The 17470-nt window shown below is 45.1% G+C and overlaps 1 protein-coding gene across 1 annotated transcript in view; it reads right to left on the bottom strand.

The window, feature by feature from the left end:
• LOC122923746 (brain and acute leukemia cytoplasmic protein-like) overlaps positions 1 to 16955 on the bottom strand; it is a 118690-nt gene extending 101735 nt beyond the window's left edge. The window contains exon 1 of the mRNA XM_044274597.1: positions 16731 to 16955. Coding sequence (XP_044130532.1) covers positions 16731 to 16920 — 190 coding nt within the window. The 5' untranslated portion in view covers positions 16921 to 16955. The remainder of the gene's footprint in view (positions 1 to 16730) is intronic.
• Between the last annotated feature and the right edge of the window lie 515 nt (positions 16956 to 17470).

The raw sequence follows: 17470 nt of genomic DNA, 5'->3' as shown, positions 1-17470 counted from the left end.
GTCACTTTTAAGGGGGCGTGTGCTGTGGAGGTCTCTGTTAAGGGGGCAGGGAACAGTGGAGGTCACAGTTAAGGGGACGTTCCCCTATGGAGGTCAGTGTTAAGAGGGCAGGTGCTGTAGGGGTCACTGTTAAGGGGTGGGGTGCTGTGGAACTCGATGTTAAAGGGGTGGGCAGCTGTAAAGGTCAAAGTTAAGGGAGTGGACTGCTGTGGAGGCTTCATTTTAAGGTGGTCGGGCACTGTGGGGGGGTCATAGTTAAGGGGTGAGGGGCTTTGGAGGTCACTTTTAAGGGGGCGGGAATCGGGATGCTGTAGAGATCACTGTTATGAGGGGATACTGTCGATATCTTTTTAACGACAGACACAAACAAAAATTTAATGAAATAGATGAAATATACCCGAGCGAAGCCGGGTCTTTCTGCTAGTATATATATAGAAAATAATTTCCCAAGGAGGACAATCCTGTAAGGTGGAAGAACTACAACACAAATAAACCCCAGCTGAAATCGATGAATTATCTATTCTAGGGCATGTATTTTATATAGAGCAGATTGGTACTGTATAGAATAGAAAATGCAAGAGCATAAATTAAAGGGGTTGTCCGGGTTCAGAGCTGAACCCGGACATACCCTTATTTTCACCCCGGCAGCCCTCCTGAGCCTGGCATCGGAGCATCTCATGCTCCGATGCGCTCCCGTGCCCTGCGCTAGATCGCGCAGGGCACAGGCTCTTGTGTTTACAATAACACACTGCCGGGCGGTAACTTCCGCCCAGCAGTGTGTTCGGTGACGTCACCGGCTCTGAGGGGCGGGCTTTAGCTCTGCCCTAGCCGTTTTACTGGCTAGGGCAGAGCCAAATCCCACCCATCAGTGCCGGTGACGTCACCGGGCTGCCTGTCAGCCCCATAGAGAGCCCGGTATGTCACCGGAACTCAGAAAAATGCCTTTGCCCTGCGCGATTTAGCGCAGGGCAAAGGAGAGCATCGGAGCATGAACTGCTCCGATGCTCATGTCAGAGGGGCTGCCGGGGTGAAAATGGAGGGATGTCCAGGTTCAGCTCTGAACCTGGACAACCCCTTTAAAGGGGAACTCCAGGCGACTTCATCTTCCACGTAGTAATCAGGCGCTCTGTACACTGCGTTCTGTAATGCCAATTAAAAATTGGGACAATTTTCGGACGCATACTTCGGACAGATGCCACAGGCTCCTATTGTAAATAAAAACAAAAACATACACTGTAGTATATACAGTCAGGTGAATGGCGGCCTATGGATAGTTAATGTTTCCACATTCCCTGCACATATGGCAAACGTATGCACAGTGTGAATGTAGCTTTACCTAATGATTTTATTATTTCCACTTGAGATGTGCAGAGGATTTGTTTTCCATGGAGCATTACCAATAAGTCCCCATACCATGGACTACTTCCAGTAAGTCCCCACACAGGACTAGTCTCTGGGAGATTCGGCACCCTTGGTGGGCTTATACACAACATCCAATTTCAACAAGCAGGGCTGCAGTGTAAAGCATTGAGAACGGGTGTGAATTGCAGACTATTTCAGAACCTAACAGAAAATGAATCTCTGCAGTAGTCGCTGATTATAGCTCAGCAGCCCACAGTGAGGAATATTTTTAGAAAAATAAGCACTTTCCAAAGAGAACTAATTTTTAGGATAAAAACTGCAAATCCATGTTAAGGGTTTGAATACAACTTTTCTTTATTTATTAAGATTTGACAGTTTGATTGTATGATTGCATGTTTAGTGTATGCCGAGGCAAAATCTGATATACCGCTATGCATGAGCTGAAATACTCTGTGCTGCTGCGAACATGATAAACTCTAGGGCTCATGCACACGAACGTAATTTTTTCCCATTTCCGTTTTTTACAGGTCCGTATGCGGAACCATTCATTTAAATGGGTGCGAAAAGAAAAAAAAAAAAGAAATTACTCAGTGTGCATTCCGTCTCCGTCTGTCCGCCTATCCGTTCCACAAAAAAAATACAAGTCCTATTTTTTTCCATTTTGCGGACAAGGACAAGCATTGTTACAATGGATCAGCAAAAAAAAAAAGCGGATCCAACACGGATGTCATCTGTTTTGCCAACCGCAAAAATACGTACACTTGTGTCTATGAGCTTTTATGGTAGAAGAACAAATAGAAACTACGTGACCGGAGTCTTCACACTCCGGGCATTAGCACCAACATCATAGGCAATGTTGGCTTTGACCTGAGGACATCACGTGACTATATGCAATCTGGAGAAACTAAACAAACCCAGCGTCCATATCTGGACTAGAGATAAGGGGCCATTCACACGTCCGTGTGTGTTTTGCGGATCCACAAAACACGGACACTGGCAATGTGCGTTCCGCATTTTGCAGACCGCACATCGCCGGCTTGAAAAGAATATGCCTATTCTTGTCCGCAATTGTGGACAAGAATGGGACATGTTCTATTTTTTTCGGGAACGGAATTGCGGACCCGGAAGTGTGGGTCCACAATTCCGTATCCGGGCAGCACATCGTGTTGCCCCATAGAAATGAATGGGTCCGCAATTCCGTTCCGCAAAATCCGGAACTAAATTGCGGACGTCTGAATGGGGCCTAACCCTGGTTATTCTAGGTCACTGCTCCTCCATTATGTGGCTTTCCTACTGATCCAAACATCAACTTCCTGCATGATGGGAGTTGTAGCTAGAGAGACACATGTCGGAGGCCGCTGTTCTAGACAACATTTTATGTTAGTATTTTTTATTCTGTGCACCATATACTGTAAATCAGAGAAGAAAAACAATTGATTCCACCAAGAAAGAAAATCATTAGCCGATGTTCCTGCTGTCATGATTTCCTATGAACCTCACACAGACACAATTATTTCCATCAGCAGAGATTGCAGATCAATAATTTACTAGCGGAAAAACACTGAGTCCTATACAGTGCCTAATAATAACCCAAACTACACACAGAAAACAATGCATATATGATGTAGTAGAACTGAGTTTGCCATTGGCACAATTTGCTGTGATGTAACAATGTGGCAATACAGGCTTTCCATATCATAGCGGGGGTGTACGTATAGCTTTAGCAGCCATAGTACTTGCTATGGGGTCCAGAGGTTGGGGGAAGGGGGGCGGTCAGTGGCACGGACATATAATAACAATATGGTGGCTATTTGCTATAATGTGGGTTTTCTGATATACGGTGCTAATATACATACGTATAATTGTTGCTACTTATGCTGCTGTTTTAATTTTCTTACACTAAGTGGTGGGGCCCATCTCATTTTGCTATGGGACCCTATGAATTATAGCTACGCCCCTGTATCAGAGCAGGTAAATGCATGAAGTTATTTAACCCATTAATGATCACCCATATGCCTTTTTCACAGCGGTCATTAAGGGGCCTTATTCTAGACGCCCACCTTTTTATGGCAGAGCTGGGAGCGCAGGACTGCAGAGCATAGAACAGCTGGGCTCCTGCTCTGCGGCCATAACACCACGCTGCTACTGGGCAAAAACCATTTGTCCTATACTAAATCGAGTGTGCGGATTACAAATCCGAAGTCAGAATTGTTGTAACACGTCACGAAATCTTGCTGTGCATAAGTATGCCTAGATAAATTAAGAAACTTGGAAAGTATTGAATAATTTTGAACAGAACGAGCTTTACTCCAACAATTACCTGATCTACATCATAGTTTGCATAGTAAACAGTGTATGAAAATGTAATGGAATAACAACATTTCAAAAAGTCTCGTTTTTCAGTTTAAAAGTCTTACTGGAGCAATGTCCAGTACTGTTAAAAGTCCTTCAGGCATCTGCTTTTGTGTTTGTGAAAGGTCATATTTTCCCATTGCAAAAACCAGCAGTAGTCCCCCATCATGTTGGGATTCCAGCGGCCTTGATACCTGTTCTCCATTGTAGAAATATCTTTATGGAACCGCTCTCCATGTTCGTCACTTACGTGTACCAAATTAGGTAGGAAAAAATCAAGATGGGAATGTAAGAAATGCACTTTCATTGACATTCGGCAGCCAAGTTGTTCATGTGCTGTCAGCATGTTGTCTACTAATTCAGCACAGTTTGCAGCTCGTCTGTTCCCAAGGAAGTTCTGCTCTAATAGCACAAATGCATCCCAAGCGGCAAGGCGCACTCGCTTTGTCAGATTCCTGCGCTGATCATTAGTATATTTGCCACATATGTAGCAGAAATTGTCTGGATCATTAACACATTTGCGTTTATCCATCTTGCTTCAAAACTGATAGCATTATAACAGATCACTTTATCAAAATCTGTCAGCTTGCCTTATAGAAACATAGAATGTGTCGGCAGATAAGAACCATTTGGCCCATCTAGTCTGCCCAATATACTGAATACTATGGATAGCCCCTGGCCCTATCTTATATGAAGGATGGCCTTATGCCTATCCCATGCATGCTTAAACTCCTCCACTGTATTTGCAGCTACCACTTCTGCAGGAAGGCTATTCCATGCATCCACTACTCTCTCAGTAAAGTAATACTTCCTGATATTACTTTCAAACCTTTGCCCCTCTAATTTGAAACTATGTCCTCTTGTAGCAGTTTTTCTTCTTTTAAATATTCTCTCCTCTTTTACCTTGTTGATTCCCTTTATGTATTTATCAGTTTCTATCATATCCCCTCTGTCTCGTCTTTCTTCCAAGCTATACATGTTAAGGTCCTTTAATCTTTCCTGGTAAGTTTTATCCTGCAATCCATGTACCAGTTTAGTAGCTCTTCTCTGAACTCTCTCCAAAGTATCAATATCCTTCTGGAGATATGGTCTCCAGTACTGAGCACAATACTCCAAATGAGGTCTCACTAGTGCTCTGTAGAGCGGCATGAGAACCTCCCTCTCTCTACTGGTAATGCCTCTCCCTTTACACCCAAGCATTCTGCTAGCATTTCCTGCTGCTCTATCACATTGTCTGCCTACCTTTAAGTCTTCTGAAATAATGATCCCTAGATCCCTTTCCTCAGATACTGAGGTTAGGACTGTATCACTGATTTTATGTTCTGCTCTTGGGTTTTTACGTCCCAGGTGCATTATCTTGCACTTATCAACATTAAATTTTAGTTGACAGATTTTTGACCATTCCTTTAGTTTTCATAAGTCCTTTTCCATTTGGTGTATCCCTCCAGGAACATCAACCCTGTTACAAATCTTTGCCTCATCAGCAAAAAGACACACCTTACCATCGAGGTCTTCTGCAATTTCGCTGATAAAGATATTAAACAATATGGGTCCCAGAACAGATCCCTGAGGTACCCCACTGTTAACAAGACCATGGTCTGAATATACTCCATTGACTACAACCCTCTGTCTGTCCCTCAGCCACTGCCTAATCCATTGAACAATATGGGAGTCCAAGCACAAAGACTGAAATTTATTAATAAGCCTTCTATGTGGGACAGTATCAAAAGCCTTACTAAAGTCTAGATAAGCGATGTCTACTGCACCTCCTCCATCTACTGCACCTCCTCCATCAAAAAAATCTATAAGATTAGTTTGACATGATCTCCCTGAAGTAAACCCATGCAGTTTTTCATCTTTCAATCCATGGGATTTTAGATGTTCCACAATCCTCTCCTTAAGTATGGTTTCCATTAATTTCCCCACTAGTGATGTCAGGCTTACTGGCCTATAGTTGCCCGATTCCTCCCTACTACCTTTCTTGTGAATGGACACAACATTTGCTAATTTCCAATCTTCTGGGACGACTCCTGTTACCAGTGATTGGTTAAATAAATCTGTTAATGGTTTTGCTAGTTCACCGCTGAGCTCTTTTAATAGCTTTGGGTGTATCCCATCAGGCCCCTGTGATTTATTTGTATTAATTTTAGACAGCTGACTTAGAACCTCTTCCTCTGTAAAGACACGTGCATCAAAAGATTCATTAGTCTTCCTTCCTAACTGAGGTCCTTTTCCTTCATTTTCCTTTGTAAAAACTGAACAGAAGTATTCATTGAGGCAGTCAGCTAGTTCTTTATCTTCTTCCATATACCTTCCTTCTTTTGTTTTTAATTTTGTAATTCCTTGTTTTAGTTTCCTTTTTTCATTTATGTACCTGAAGAATGTCTTATTGCCTTTTTTCCCTGACTGAGCTAATTTCTCTTCTGCCTGCGCTTTAGAAGCTCTTATAACTTGTTTGGCCTCTCTCTGCCTAATCTTATAAATTTTCCTGTCATCCTCTTTTTTTTTTTATAATTACTAAATGCTATCTTTTTGTTTTTAATGATTTTGGCCACTTCTGCTGAGTACCTGAGTATCTGCTTATATACTTACTGCTGACATCAGCCTGAGTGCGCCTGAGCAGGTCTGGATATGTCCATTGGAATATCTCCAATATAATGTATTAATATTATAACTGAATAGGCTTTGCACGTATAACTTAAAATCTAGACGCGTCAGGCAAATTCCGAGTTCATGAGTTCATATTTGGAATCAGCGCACTCATTTTAGTATAAATCACATGTTTTTCTCACAGTAGCAAAATCATTGTTGCGCTGTGAATTGGCATAAACACCAATCTCAACCGTTTAACACCTTAGGTTTCAGAAGAAGGGGAATTCTTCTGTCTGTACATAGCACCCAGGGGTCCAATAAAGTACCCAAGGTCTGTCCTGTCCTCTGGCATGGCCTAATAGCTTGCCTGCAGTATCCTCCTGACAGCATAATATACTGTACTACATAAGCAGTACAGTGTATTATGGACGCAATCGGAAGATCGCAAGTCGAATCCCCCTTGTGAGACTAATAAATGGTTAAAAAAATAAATAAACAATGTTTTATTTAAAGGGAATCTGTCACCAGTTTTATGGTGTCCTAACTAAGGGCAACATAAATAATTGACTGATTCTCTTAGCAAAATGCTGGGTCACTTTCTTTAATTGACCCAGTCAATCTGCCAACATCTTGTATTGAAAAGCTCCAGCTGATAATGATGAGTCCTGAATATTTATGAGCTCCTGACTCTCCCCGCCCACCTGCTGCTGAATGACAGTTTTTTCCATATGAATCAGCAGCAGGTGGGCAGGGGAGTGGCTATAGCTCTGAATTAAATATACGCTGGACTCAATGACATCACGCTGGACTCAAATCAGCTCATTAGCATGCGGCATCTTTGTGTGTATATTATGAGGTAACCATCTGTCACACCAGTAAGTGAATACATCTAAGGCACTTTTTAGTAGTTAATGATGGTATATAATTAGTTAGATTATAATCAAATATCCACATGACAGGTTCCCTTTAAATAAATCTCCAAGTTAAAACACACACCTTTTCTCATCCCCTCCACATATTTGGTATCACCACATCCATAATGACCCAAACGATACAATTATCACATTATAGTTCGATTATCTTTCATGGTAAACAACATAAAAAAATAAACACAATGCCCAAATGGCTTATTTTGTATATCACCACACAAAACAAAAACAGAATTAAAAGCTATCAAAAAGTGTTATGTACTCCAAAATGATACCAATGAAAACTACAAGTCGCCCCACAAGAATCAGACCTACAGACAGCTCTGTAGAAAGAAAAAAAAAAAAAAGGTATGGGTCTTGGAATGCGGCGATGCAAAAACATTTTCTTTTTTTCTTATTTTTGAAAGTGTTTTTGATTGTAAAAAAGTAGTGAAACAAAAAATCTCTATATATTAGGTATAGCTGTAATCATTCTGACCCAGAGCGTAAAGTTACAATGTTATTTATGATGCAAAGTAAATGTCTTAAAACTTACAATGTAAAAAGTCAATGGTAGTATTGCTGTTTTCATTCCTTTCCTCCTCAGAAAAACTTAATAAAAGTTAATCAATGACTAGATATACCCCCAAATGGTGCCATTACAAACTACACCTTGTCTTACCTTCATAAGGCAAGGCTACATTGATGGAAAAATAAAAAAGTTATAGCTCTTGGAACACAACGATGAAGAGTAGCAGAGTAGCAGGGGAAGGAAGAAGAGCGGGGACGAGAGGGTTACAAACTGCGGGGGGACCTGAAGAGAACACCCACAGCGGCGGCGTGGGGAGTAGACAGAGCATTTCTTCTGCTCACACACAGTGTCGGGAGCCTGCGTGAGCGCCGTGCAGCAGGGTGTGAGAGTCTGCGCACGCTGACACAAGAGACCGGCCATAGCCGCGGCGCCGGAGGAGACAGAGCGTTTCTGCCTGCAGCCAGCGTGTGTGTGAGCGCCTGCAGCCAGCACAGCAGGGTGTGTGAGTCAGAGACTAATAGTACAGCTATGATATGAAAAACATATTGTGACCCTCTTGGAATGATCATTTTCCACTGAAGAAACAGACCTGCTTTTTTTTAGTGGCTAGCAGTAAGACTTTTATTTTATTTTATTTTTCAACAGAAAAGTGCCCTAAATATTAGAAACTGGTGATAAGTTATCATCATGCAGGCAGGGTTAGGTAAAACTCACAACCCGGTAACAAATGGACAAAGAAACATCACCAGTTTCTAATACTTAGGGCTATTTAGTATTTTCTGTTGTTGAAAAAAAAAAAAAAGTCTTACTGCTAGCCACTAAAAAAGGCAGGTCTGTTTCTTCAGTGGTACAAGTGACCTGTAAGGAGTATCATTCTGTGCCCTGTTAGAGAGCCCCCTCTAACAGACCATTTAATGAGGTCTTAGCATAATACTATGATTCAGGAACCATTACAAGAGATCTGTCTACATCTGTACTCTGCAGTAAGGTGTGGGGGTCCTGTGTTGTCTCTGCGGTGGGGGGAGTGCTGCCATCTCTCTCCTCCGCGCAGAGTGTGATCAGACTGGCCCTGCCTCATACAGTATATACTGTCCACCTCACCTCTCCACCGCCTCATACAGTATATACTGTCCACCTCACCTCACCACCGCCTCATATAGTATATACTGTCCACCTCACTTCTCTACCGCCTCATACAGTATATACTGTCCACCTCACCTCTCCACCGCCTCATACAGTATATACTGTCCACCTCACCTCACCACCGCCTCATACAGTATATACTGTCCACCTCACCTCACCACCGCCTCATACAGTATATACTGTCCACCTCACCTCTCTACCGCCTCATACAGTATATACTGTCCACCTCACCTCTCCACCGCCTCATACAGTATATACTGTCCACCTCACCTCTCCACCGCCTCATACAGTATATACTGTCCACCTCACCTCTCCACCGCCTCATACAGTATATACTGTCCACCTCACCTCACCACCGCCTCATATAGTATATACTGTCCACCTCACTTCTCTACCGCCTCATACAGTATATACTGTCCACCTCACCTCTCCACCGCCTCATACAGTATATACTGTCCACCTCACCTCACCACCGCCTCATACAGTATATACTGTCCACCTCACCTCACCACCGCCTCATACAGTATATACTGTCCACCTCACCTCTCCACCGCCTCATACAGTATATACTGTCCACCTCACCTCTCCACCGCCTCATACAGTATATACTGTCCACCTCACCTCTCCACCGCCTCATACAGTATATACTGTCCACCTCACCTCTCCACCGCCTCATACAGTATATACTGTCCACCTCACCTCTCCACCGCCTTATACAGTATATACTGTCCACCTCGCCTCTCCACCGCCTCATACAGTATATACTGTCCACCTCACCTCTCCACCGCCTCATACAGTATATGCTGTCCACCTCACCTCTCCACTGCCTCATACAGTTTATACTGTCCACCTCACCTCTCCACCGCCTCATACAGTATATACTGTCCACCTCACCTCTCCACCACCTCATACAGTTTATACTGTCCACCTCACCTCTCCACCGCCTCATACAGTATATACTGTCCACCTCACCTCTCCACCGCCTCATACAGTATATACTGTCCACCTCACCTCTCCACCGCCTTATACAGTATATACTGTCCACCTCGCCTCTCCACCGCCTCATACAGTATATACTGTCCACCTCACCTCTCCACCGCCTCATACAGTATATGCTGTCCACCTCACCTCTCCACTGCCTCATACAGTTTATACTGTCCACCTCACCTCTCCACCGCCTCATACAGTATATACTGTCCACCTCACCTCTCCACCACCTCATACAGTTTATACTGTCCACCTCGCCTCTCCACCGCCTCATACAGTATATACTGTCCACCTCACCTCTCCACCGCCTCATACAGTATATGCTGTCCACCTCACCTCTCCACTGCCTCATACAGTTTATACTGTCCACCTCACCTCTCCACCGCCTCATACAGTATATGCTGTCCACCTCACCTCTCCACTGCCTCATACAGTTTATACTGTCCACCTCACCTCTCCACCGCCTCATACAGTATATACTGTCCACCTCACCTCTCCACCGCCTCATACAGTATATACTGTCCACCTCACCTCACCACCGCCTCATACAGTATATACTGTCCACCTCACCTCTCCACCACCTCATACAGTATATACTGTCCACCTCACCTCTCCACCGCCTCATACAGTATATACTGTCCACCTCACCTCTCCACCGCCTCATACAGTATATACTGTCCACCTCACCTCTCCACCGCCTCATACAGTATATACTGTCCACCTCACCTCTCCACCGCCTCATACAGTATATGCTGTCCACCTCACCTCTCCACTGCCTCATACAGTATATACTGTCCACCTCACCTCTCCACTGCCTCATACAGAATATACTGTCCACCTCACCTCTCCACCGCCTCATACAGTATATACTGTCCACCTCACCTCTCCACCACCTCATACAGTTTATACTGTCCACCTCACCTCTCCACCGCCTCATACAGTATATACTGTCCACCTCACCTCTCCACCACCTCATACAGTTTATACTGTCCACCTCACCTCTCCACCGCCTCATACAGTATAGACTGTCCACCTCACCTCACCACCGCCTCATACAGTATATACTGTCCACCTCACCTCTCCCCCACCTCATACAGTATATACTGTCCACCTCACCTCTCCACCGCCTCATACAGTATATACTGTCCACCTCACCTCTCCACCGCCTCATACAGTATATACTGTCCACCTCACCTCTCCACCGCCTCATACAGTATATACTGTCCACCTCACCTCACCACCGCCTCATACAGTATATACTGTCCACCTCACCTTCACCACCGCCTCATACAGTATATACTGTCCACCTCACCTCTCCACCGCCTCATACAGTATATACTGTCCACCTCACCTCATCCACCGCCTCATACAGTATATACTGTCCACCTCACCTCTCCACCGCCTCATACAGTATATACTGTCCAACCTCAACCTCTCCACCGCCTCATACAGTATATACTGTCCACCTCACCTCTCACCGCCTCATACAGTATATACTGTCCACCTCACCTCTCCAACGCCTCATACAGTATATACTGTCCACCTCACCTCTCCACCGCCTCATACAGTATATACTGTCCACCTCACCTCACCACCGCCTCATATAGTATATACTGTCCACCTCACCTCACCACCGCCTCATATAGTATATACTGTCCACCTCACTCTCCTACCGCCTCATACAGTATATACTGTCCACCTCACCTCTCCACCGCCTCATACAGTATATACTGTCCACCTCACCTCACCACCGCCTCATACAGTATATACTGTTCCACCTCACCTCACCACCCCGCCTCATACAGTATATACTGTCCACCTCACCTCTCTACCCGCCTCATACAGTATATACTGTCCACCTCACCTCACCACCGCCTCATATAGTATATACTGTCCACCTCACCTCTCCACCGCCTCATACAGTATATACTGTCCACCTCACCTCTCCACCGCCTCATACAGTATATACTGTCCACCTCACCTCACCACCCGCCTCATACAGTATATACTGTCCACCTCACCTCTCCAACCGCCTCATACAGTATATACTGTCCACCTCACCTCTCCACCGCCTCATACAGTATATACTGTCCACCTCACCTCACCACCGCCTCATATAGTATATACTGTCCACCTCACTTCTCTACCGCCTCATACAGTATATACTGTCCACCTCACCTCTCCACCGCCTCATACAGTATATACTGTCCACCTCACCTCACCACCGCCTCATACAGTATATACTGTCCACCTCACCTCACCACCGCCTCATACAGTATATACTGTCCACCTCACCTCTCTACCCTATACAGTATATACTGTCCACCTCACCTCTCCACCACCTCATACAGTATATACTGTCCACCTCACCTCTCCACCGCCTCATACAGTATATACTGTCCACCTCACCTCTCCACCGCCTCATACAGTATATACTGTCCACCTCACCTCTCCACCGCGCTCATACAGTATACCTGTCCACCTCACCTCACCACCGCCTCATACAGTATACACTGTCCACCTCACCTCTCCCACCGCCTCATACAGTATATACTGTCCACCTCACCTCACCACCGCCTCATATAGTATATACTGTCCACCTCACCTCTCCACCCGCCTCATACAGTATATACTGTCCACCTCACCTCTCCACCGCCTCATACAGTATATACTGTCCACCTCACCTCACCACCGCCTTCATACAGTATATACTGTCCACCTCACCTCTCCACCGCCTCATACAGTATATACTGTCCACCTCACCTCTCCACCGCCTCATACAGTATATACTGTCCACCTCACCTCTCCACCGCCTCATACAGTATATACTGTCCACCTCACCTCTCCACCGCCTCATACAGTATATACTGTCCACCCTCCCTCACCACCGCCTCATACAGTATATACTGTCCACCTCACCTCTCCACCCGCCTCATACAGTATATACTGTCCACCTCACCTCTCCACCGCCTCATACAGTATATACTGTCCACCTCACCTCACCACCGCCTCATATAGTATATACTGTCCACCTCACTTCTCTACCCGCCTCATACAGTATATACTGTCCACCTCACCTCTCCACCGCCTCATACAGTATATACTGTCCACCTCACCTCACCACGCCTCATACAGTATATACTGTTCCACTCACCTCACCACGCCTCATCAGTATATACTGTCCACCTCACCTCTCTACCGCCTCATACAGTATATACTGTCCACCTCACCTCACCACCGCCTCATATAGTATATACTGTCCCACCTCACCTCTCCACCGCCCTCATACAGTATATACTGTCCACCTCACCTCTCCACCGCCTCATACAGTATATACTGTCCACCTCACCTCACCACCGCCTCATCCAGTATATACTGTCCACCTCACCTCTCCACCGCCTCATACAGTATATACTGTCCACCTCACCTCTCCACCGCCTCATACAGTATATACTGTCCACCTCACCTCACCACCGCCTCATATAGTATATACTGTCCACCTCACTTCTCTACCGCCTCATACAGTATATACTGTCCACCTCACCTCTCCACCGCCTCATACAGTATATACTGTCCACCTCACCTCACCACCGCCTCATACAGTATATACTGTCCACCTCACCTCACCACCGCCTCATACAGTATATACTGTCCACCTCACCTCTCTACCGCCTCATACAGTATATACTGTCCACCTCACCTCTCCACCGCCTCATACAGTATATACTGTCCACCTCACCTCTCCACCGCCTCATCGTATTCCCCACCGCCTCCAACAGTTATTACCTGTCAACTAACCTCGCCACCGCCTATACGAACTGTCCACCTCACCTCTCCACCGCCGTATACAGTATATACTGTCCACCTACGCCTCTCCCCCGCCCTTTCAATACATATATACTGTCCACCTCACCTCTCCACCGCCTCATACAGTATATCTGTCCACCTCACCTCTCCACCGGACTCATACAGTATATGCTGTCCACCTCACCTCTCCACTGCCTCATACAGTATATACTGTCCACCTCACCTCTCCACTGCCTCATACAGAATATACTTGTCCACCTCACCTCTCCACCGCCTCATACAGTATATACTGTCCACCATCACCTCTCCACCACCTCATACAGTTTATACTGTCCACCTCACCTCTCCACCGCCTCATACAGTATATACTGTCCACCTCACCTCTCCACCACCTCATACAGTTTATACTGTCCACCCACCTCTCCACCGCCTCATACAGTATATACTGTCCACCTCACCTCACCACCGCCTCATACAGTAGTATACTGTCCCCCACCTCTCCACCACCTCATACAGTATATACTGTCCACCTCACCTCTCCACCACCTCATACAGTTTATACTGTCCACCTCACCTCTCCACCGCCTCATACAGTATATACTGTCCACCTCACCTCACCACCGCCTCATACAGTATATACTGTCCACCTCACCTCTCCACCGCCTCATACAGTATATACTGTCCACCTCACCTCTCCACCGCCTCATACAGTATATACTGTCCACCTCACCTCTCCACCGCCTCACACAGTATATACTGTCCACCTCACCTCTCCACCGCCTCATACAGTATATACTGTCCACCTCACCTCTCCACCACCTCATACAGTATATACTGTCCACCTCACCTCTCCACCGCCTCATACAGTATATACTGTCCACCTCACCTCTCCACCGCCTCATACAGTATATACTGTCCACCTCACCTCTCCACCGCCTCATACAGTATATACTGTCCACCTCACCTCTCCACCGCCTCACACAGTATATACTGTCCACCTCACCTCTCCACCGCCTCATACAGTATATACTGTCCAGTATAGTCTGTTCTATAAGCACCACATTATTTTCTATCTGCCGCCACATAACAATCTGGAAGTCCCGAGACCAGGCTCTGGATCTGCCACTGTTATGGGGGAAAGGGGTAATTACCATCCACTTAAAAAGGTTAACGCTGTGCTATATGTTACATAGATCTTTAAGGTATTACTTTTATTTTATATAAAAATAGACAGGAGCTAACATCATCATAGAATTTGGCTAAGTGCAGGCTATACGTCTGGTATACAGCAACCTTGCACTACAATAGCAACCTTGAACATTTGCTTACCATCTACCATTTTTAGGTCATTTTTAGGTCATTTTTTTGGCAAATCTCATGTAAACAGGACAATATTTATAAGGAGCTTCCCTTAGGCTGAGTTCATAAACATAAAACGTTGCTCTTAAGAAACCTATCTCAGAAGGCCAGGTGCATGGGCATAACTATAGCCATAGCAAGTTCAGGGGGCCCAGCCAGGTGCAAGAACATTGTACCTTTTTGTGGCGAATAACAATATGATGGCTATTTGCTATAATGTGGGTTTCCGATATATTTTGCCATTATACATACTTTTCATTATTATTACTTAGGGTATATTCACACGACCGTATAATTTTATCCGCGTCCAATCCGCATCCGTTCCGCATTTTGTGGAATAGATGGGGATCCATTCATTCCTATGGGTGAAAAAAATGTGCTGACAACGTTCAATATGTTGTCCGCATTCGTGTTTTCGCATTTCTCCTCCGCAAAAATATGAAGCTTGTACTACTATTGTCAGCACAGATTGGTCCGCAGCCCCATTCAAGTCAATAGATCCGCAAATTGCGTAAGACATACGGAAACCGTTTCGTATGTCATCCGTTTTTTTTGCAGATTCGTTTCCGTGTAATTGAAGTCCCTGCTCCCTGACCTTGGTGCAAAATATTCTGATATTGCTATTTCAAAATGTGGACACACGGAACGGATGCGGAAACACAATTACGGACACACTGTTCCGTTATTTTCTGAGCGCAAAACAGAAAAGGATTACACACGGCCGTGTGAATGTACCCTTAAGGCCTCCTGCACACGACCGTATGGCTTTTTCAGTATTTTGCGGTCTGCAAAAATTGGATCCGCAAAAAATATGGATGATGTCCGTGTGCATTACATTTTTTGCAAAACAGAACAGCTGGCCCCTGATAGAACAGTACTATCCTTGTCCGTTATGCGGACAATAATAGGACATGTTTTATCTTAGAACGTAAATACGTAAATGGAAGGCATACGGTGTACCTTCCGTTTTTTTTGCAGATCCATTGAAATAAATGGTTCTGTATACGGAACGCAAAAAACGGAACGTAAACGGGGAAAAAAAACGTTTGTGTGCAAGAGGCCTAATGCTATTGTTTTTATTTTTTTGTGGTGGGGCCCCATAGCAAAAAAAGATGGGGCCCCCACCACCTAGGAATTATAGCTACACTCCTGGCCACCTGAGAGCTACTCTCACAAACTGACAGCATGGGATTATTGACCGCCAGGTCCTCTGAAAAGGCAATATGGGTTCCTAATAATCTAACCTCATAGACAGCTGACAAGTAGTATTAATACTCCTAAGTGCCTGCTATAGTTATATTTAATTAGTTCCCCTACAGATTGTTCTTTGCAGAATAATCTAGGGTAATCTTTCTGTTTTACAATCATTAGAATATATATTCCATATCTAAATATATGGTTCATTTACAATCTAGAACCTAATGGGACCTTTAGTCTGTTTAGTCCATGGTTTTGTCCACGTCTTTAGTCAAAGGTACATTATAGCACATTAATAGTCACCGGTTATGGGGTTCTTCATACATGAATGAGACTTGACACAACACCACACAAATGTCTTGCTCCAGGAGAAATTTCCATGGATGGGACACCAAGACAATAAGTTGGAATGACATGGATCTATGTAGGACATCAGTATCTTGTTGGTGGTGAGGATGATGATAATGAGGTGACAGTGTGACTTGTCTCACCAGGATGTGATCCTCTCTTGTCCCTCACTCCAACCTCTGTTGAGCTGTGGTCATCTTGACAGGAATGTCCCAGTCCTGCTGGTGGGATCTCAGTATCAGTGCTGGTCAGCCAGGTGGACTCAGTCTCCCTTGTCCAGCTCTCATAGTAACGGGGTTCAATGGCATCAGCTCTGCTTCCTCCACAGCCCATAGTCTTCTCAATGCAGCTGGGCTGAATGAAGGATCTGGGAGAAATAAGATGCCGATCTGTATCCTTCAGTAACTGAGGAACTATAAGCCCTTCAGATGTTGAACAGGTAGACCCTAGTGAGGACTCATGAGATCTCTGTCCATCTCCTGTATGTAGAAGCAAGGCAAGGAGCTCCTAGGAGGCACATGTTAAGCTATCTGCTTGCAGGCAATAAAAAGACAATGCAGAAGTACAATAGAGGCTTCCAATGCTACAAAGTAGCCTCATTGCTTCCTGCAGTGCATTGTGTTGCTGTTTTGTGTCTTCCTTGGAATAGACTCTCCTGAATCCTTTTCCTCCTGTGCTATGGTTTGTATCTTCTTTTCTGCACCCAATTGGCTCAGTGCCTGCTCTGTGCCCTCCTCAGTGGTCTCAATAAACAAGACCACCCCTCTGAACAGGTCTGCTGACGTCTGTAGCTATGGCTGTGAGCTCCCAGAAATGCAGGAGGATCTGATGCCTCCAGTGCTGGCTGCAGCCTGTGGATGTGCTGAGGACGCAGGAGCTCTTT

The sequence above is a fragment of the Bufo gargarizans genome, unplaced genomic scaffold, assembly GCF_014858855.1.
Source record: "Bufo gargarizans isolate SCDJY-AF-19 unplaced genomic scaffold, ASM1485885v1 original_scaffold_1862_pilon, whole genome shotgun sequence".
NCBI lineage: Eukaryota > Metazoa > Chordata > Amphibia > Anura > Bufonidae > Bufo > Bufo gargarizans.
This window is presented reverse-complemented; position numbering and strand designations above follow the sequence as displayed.